The sequence below is a fragment of the Asparagus officinalis genome, chromosome 5 (assembly GCF_001876935.1).
Source record: "Asparagus officinalis chromosome 5, Aspof.V1, whole genome shotgun sequence".
Lineage (NCBI taxonomy): Eukaryota > Viridiplantae > Streptophyta > Magnoliopsida > Asparagales > Asparagaceae > Asparagus > Asparagus officinalis.
Window position 1 is genome coordinate 12,576,933 of NC_033798.1, and position 4,678 is coordinate 12,581,610.

The 4,678-nt window shown below is 38.1% G+C and overlaps 1 protein-coding gene across 1 annotated transcript; it reads right to left on the reverse strand.

The window, feature by feature from the left end:
- LOC109842995 (mexicain-like) lies at window positions 1,465-4,198 on the reverse strand. Its single transcript, XM_020411914.1, has 3 exons — window positions 3,694-4,198; window positions 2,033-2,317; window positions 1,465-1,872 (listed from the first exon to the last, which is right to left on the reverse strand). The coding sequence occupies exons 1-3, from the start codon at window positions 4,151-4,153 to the stop codon at window positions 1,568-1,570; spliced, it is 1,050 nt and encodes a 349-aa protein (XP_020267503.1). The 5' UTR covers window positions 4,154-4,198; the 3' UTR covers window positions 1,465-1,567.

Below are 4,678 nucleotides of genomic sequence, written 5' to 3' on the forward strand. Positions count from 1 at the left end.
CTATTGTGTGTAGTTTGAAAGAAAGTTGTAATTGTTGATTGAAAGTCTTATAAAAAGGCTGATTTCTTGAATTTATTATAACATTCAAAGTTGTAATGGATTCATCAATGAAATCGACTTTCCACCCAAACAGAGTCGTCCAACAATGCCCGTAAGAGACATGACAAGAGGGTGTTGCAGGTAGACTAAGGCGACGAGAGGACAAAGACGGAGGAGCCCATATCTTTTGGGGATACCGACTTACAGGGAGTTTTGACGCCTTATGGGGACACCTACTCCTCTCTACTGTGATAATAAGAGTGCCTTCTAGATTATTAATAATCCAATATTTCATGAAAGGGCCAAATATATTGAGATCGACACTCATTTTGTCTGTCAACAAGTTATCAAGGACACGATAATTCTACTACCTCATGTCTCATCCACTGACGAGCTTGCAGATTTCTTCACAAAGGCCTTACATGTTCATCAGTTCCAGTTTCTTTTACGCAAACTCATTTTATTTGATCCAACATGAGTTTGAGGAGGGTTGTTGATAATAATATATTGTAGTGGGTTTTAGTCTTACATTGGTTGTGAGAACACACCTCACTCTCCTCTACTTATATAAATATATGTGTACACTCAATATTCAACTCAAGGGAAATTTACCCAAGATTCTCTCTCTCCTTTAACAAGAAATAAAGAATATGGTGTGGATGGGGACAACATACATCAATATTTACGGTTGGGCCGATTGAAGGGGAAGGAATGGATAGAGAGCCTAATAATTGAGATGTTTGCGTCAAAATCTCCTCTGATTTGTAATCTTCTTATTAGAGAAAATCATACTTCTTTATGGTAACTAAAAATTAAGCTAACTTTTATGCCTTTGTTATCTTATGCAAGTGCAACTATGGTGGTGCGGTTGTGATTCGAGAGTTTTGCACTTCGTAATTCATAGCTCGATAACTTATCATTTTCTATTTATGACGCACCTCCAATTTAGCAAATCATCGCTCCTAGGGTTTATGGCCCTGTAATTATTGGGTCATCAATCTCCATGATTTGCTCTGTCCTCATATTAAGTTTGGTTGCCTTTGGGTTACTCATGTGTCTTCTAATTAGCACCGGGGTACAATTAGAATGCCACATTTATTCCCGCATCAGAAAAATGGAAACTCGTTCCATAGAACAAGAAGTAAGCCAAAAAAAAATCTAAATAGTGGAAAACGTTATAGTGAAAATTTATTTTAGATAGAGGAAATTTATTTAAGATAAGCTCAATACACATAGTCCATCATTCTTATTTAGACAGATATAATCAAGTAGTTTGGGGATTCTCAATTGATAGTCAACCAGGTCTGTGGAGAGTATGAAGTCAGGAACCAAGACCTGATCCCATACCACTAGGAAGCCATCAAAATGACAGAATCTTTTGAAGAATTCTTCATTGAATATATCCCTCGTCTCCAGAACGCTCAATACACATAGTCCATCATTCTTATTTAGACAGATATAATCAAGTAGTCTGTCTGTAACCACATAACCATGCACATCGCACCATACAATAATAAGACCTCACTCATCAGGTCTTCAGGGTTGGGTAACTTGCGTACGTAGCAATGTTACAAGTTCCTCTACTTGAAGCGACATCCTTTTTCATTCTGAAGTACCCTTTCTCACCCCAAGAAGTACCCCAAGTGTTCTTCACTAGCCAATACTTAGTCTTGTCATTGGTCTCTCCATAACCAACAATAGTAACAGCGTGGTCGAGGCTAGTTTGACATGGTCCTTCATATACTCCCGACTTGTAAAGATGAAACTCCTTCGCCTTACTATAAATGGCGGCGGCAACAGGCTGTTGTGCCACTGCCTTGGCTAGCGCTTTCTACGCCAAGGAGGTGAATTCAACTCAAATTGGGTCTGAGTCCCGAGATTGGCGTTTTCCCATAATTGACTATGTTCAATATGGTATCTTGTTAGAAGATATAAAAGAAAGGGAATCAATCCGCCGAAAAGCGCCAAGATTCTTCTACAATACCGAAACCCACGTTTCTAGGTACTGTTGCGTAACCAGTAATTGTAGCCACGATGCCTTTGGCCTTATCATTTAAACAATTTTGTCGTTGCTTTCCAATGTATGGATAATTACTTTCGCTTGTGAGACCTTTCCTGATGATGTACTTGTATGCCTCTGTCATCCAACCTCCCTTACACCCAAGATTACGTTTGTCACAATCTAGAAGTTGCTGCACTGATAGCTTGTAGAGTTTACCTTTCTTGATCTTGTTTATAGCTTCTACCACTGCACACGTGACGAATGACCAGCAAGCTCCTACAAAAAGTAGTGTCATGCCTGTCAGATACATGCAAATTATATGCACCAACCACCGGAGCAGTTACACACGTCAACCACATCCTGGCCGTTCGAGACATGGGGTATGGACATTGTCGGTCATATTTTCCCCCTTCAGTCAAAGGTGATCGATTCATCCTCGCCATTACGGATTACTTCTCAAAGTGGGCTGACCACTGCACACGTGACGAATGACCAGCAAGCTCCTACAAAAAGTTTTTGACGCATATTTTACGATGTTAATGCTCATGTACTGTGTGATGAACATAACAGAGAATAAGAAGAATGATAAATTACTTGCTTTGGGTAGGAATTTACATACATTTGAGTTTTTGTGTGGACAAACTTCTAAAGAACCTAGCGTTAGGCATGCTGACGTACATAGCCAGATATATATATATATATATAACCAAACTCTATTATAAAATTAATAGCTTTATTAATTATCGTATTGTTGGACTGCATCTGCTATTGATTGTCTAGTATCTGGTGGGCTTTTGAGCGAGCCCAATTGGCCTTTGGGTCGAGTTAGTGCTAGGGGTTTAATTAGCACTGTATCAGTCTCTCATGTGAGAGGACCTGAGATGAGATTGTGCTTTCGGAGAGAACATGAGATAGTGGTCATGTGAATTCCACTTAAAGAAGTAAAGACGAACAACGTCATCAATTTCATCAAGCATCACGTCATCTACAGACACAGCGTGCCAAAACGGATCATTCATGACAACGGTCCACAGTTCATAAGCAACGCCTTCATCAGGTTTTATGACAAGTTTAAAATTGAAGATGTTTCGTCAACGCCTTATTATCCCGCCGCAAATGGATTAGCGGAGGCGTTTAACAAGACGATCATTAAGATTCTGTCGAAGCTCGTGAAGACCAATAAACGAGACTGGGACGATAAACTCGGTGAAGCACTCTAGGCTTATCGCACCCGGAGAGAACATGAGATAGTGGTCATGTGTGTGAGGCTTAGAGAGAGACATATGATGGATTTCTCTTGTACTATTCTACCTAGTCGTAATTCATTTCTCATTTTGCTCAATGGATATAGTTCGAACTTGGTCGACTGAACCATATAAATATCGATGTTCTTCTTCTTAATTGTTATTTTTGTGTCCTGCGAACTTCTTGTTTGATCTGTCGGTTGTAGAGATCAAAACTCAGGATCTTGAATACCCAACACAAAACTGCATAGCTTTTTAATTTAAAACTTAATTTTTAGAGGAGGGTGTTTCTTAAAAGACTAGAAGAATAGGTGTGGGAGAAGGGGGTGTTTTATGTAGTTTATTCTAAAAAACAAAATAAAAACTTAGAATAGAAACTAAATAAAAACTTTGAATAAAAATTCTTACCACATTTCCCTTGATTTATAACAGGGTTTACGACACCCTTGGTCCTCCAATCCACACTAGAAGGGACATCAGAAACATTTAGCTGTTCCGTAGTAGTCTCATACTTGATGGACCTGAGGGACTCCATAAACTCTGTTTCTGGTTCCATAACTCCACCAGTGTAAATAGCTGTAAACTCTTCTGTGGTAAGATCGGCAAACTCATTGAGGCCCAGAGTATAGTTGTACATTCTAGCATTATTAAAATCTTCTATAAATTTTAGATTGTCCTTGAATATTTCAAGTCGTCGAGCTCTCTCAGCTTCATCCTCATAGATTCGTCCATGCTCAGCCATCCACTGCTCATGCTTTCTAGCTATTGCAAGATCACCAACTTCATGATGATCATTAGTCGCAGCACAGAACGTTGCAATAAGCAAGAAAAAGACAAGAGTCGAATGCCATATTGTTGCACAAGTCATTCTATTAGATTTTTAATTGTTCTTTCTTTGGTGTGATTTTGGGAGTGAGCTAAAGACTGTATTTATATCCGAGCCAGTGGATATTGTATAACTATGATATTAAATCCGAGGGGACCCAATTTTACAAGAATTGGTTGAATATTTATTAGCCTTAACAAGACAATATCACTTCCTTTATATGTGATGAGAAATTGGCGTCTTTCTTAAAACTATAAAAAATTGACACGTCTCATCTATGTACATGACATGTATCATATTAGAAAATAGCCTTAAGTCCAACCTACAAAAGAAAAGCTTTGAGCCCTTCTATTCTATCAGAACATGACACATGGATACCAAATCTAATTTTCACCTAATTAAGAATCTTCATTAAATTAAAACTATTAAGAATTACAAAATTCTAATAGTTAAATGTTTGACAATAATATTCAAATTATAACTACCCGTAATTAGAAAAGTCTCATAATCATCTCTCTCTTTCACATACATATTTTTGAACTAATCCAAAGGCTCAAAAACATGTCA

What these genes read in the sequence shown, in the direction of transcription:
- LOC109842995 (XM_020411914.1), bottom strand. Translation starts at nt 4,153, where the DNA reads ATGACTTGTGCAACAATATGGCATTCGACTCTTGTCTTTTTCTTGCTT. An exon ending in TATAAATCAAGGGAAATGTG is followed by an intron (nt 2,318 to 3,693) that starts GTAAGAATTTTT and finishes TACTTTTTGTAG; the next exon opens with GAGCTTGCTGGTCATTCGTC. An exon ending in CGCAACAGTACCTAGAAACG is followed by an intron (nt 1,873 to 2,032) that starts TGGGTTTCGGTA and finishes CCTCCTTGGCGT; the next exon opens with AGAAAGCGCTAGCCAAGGCA.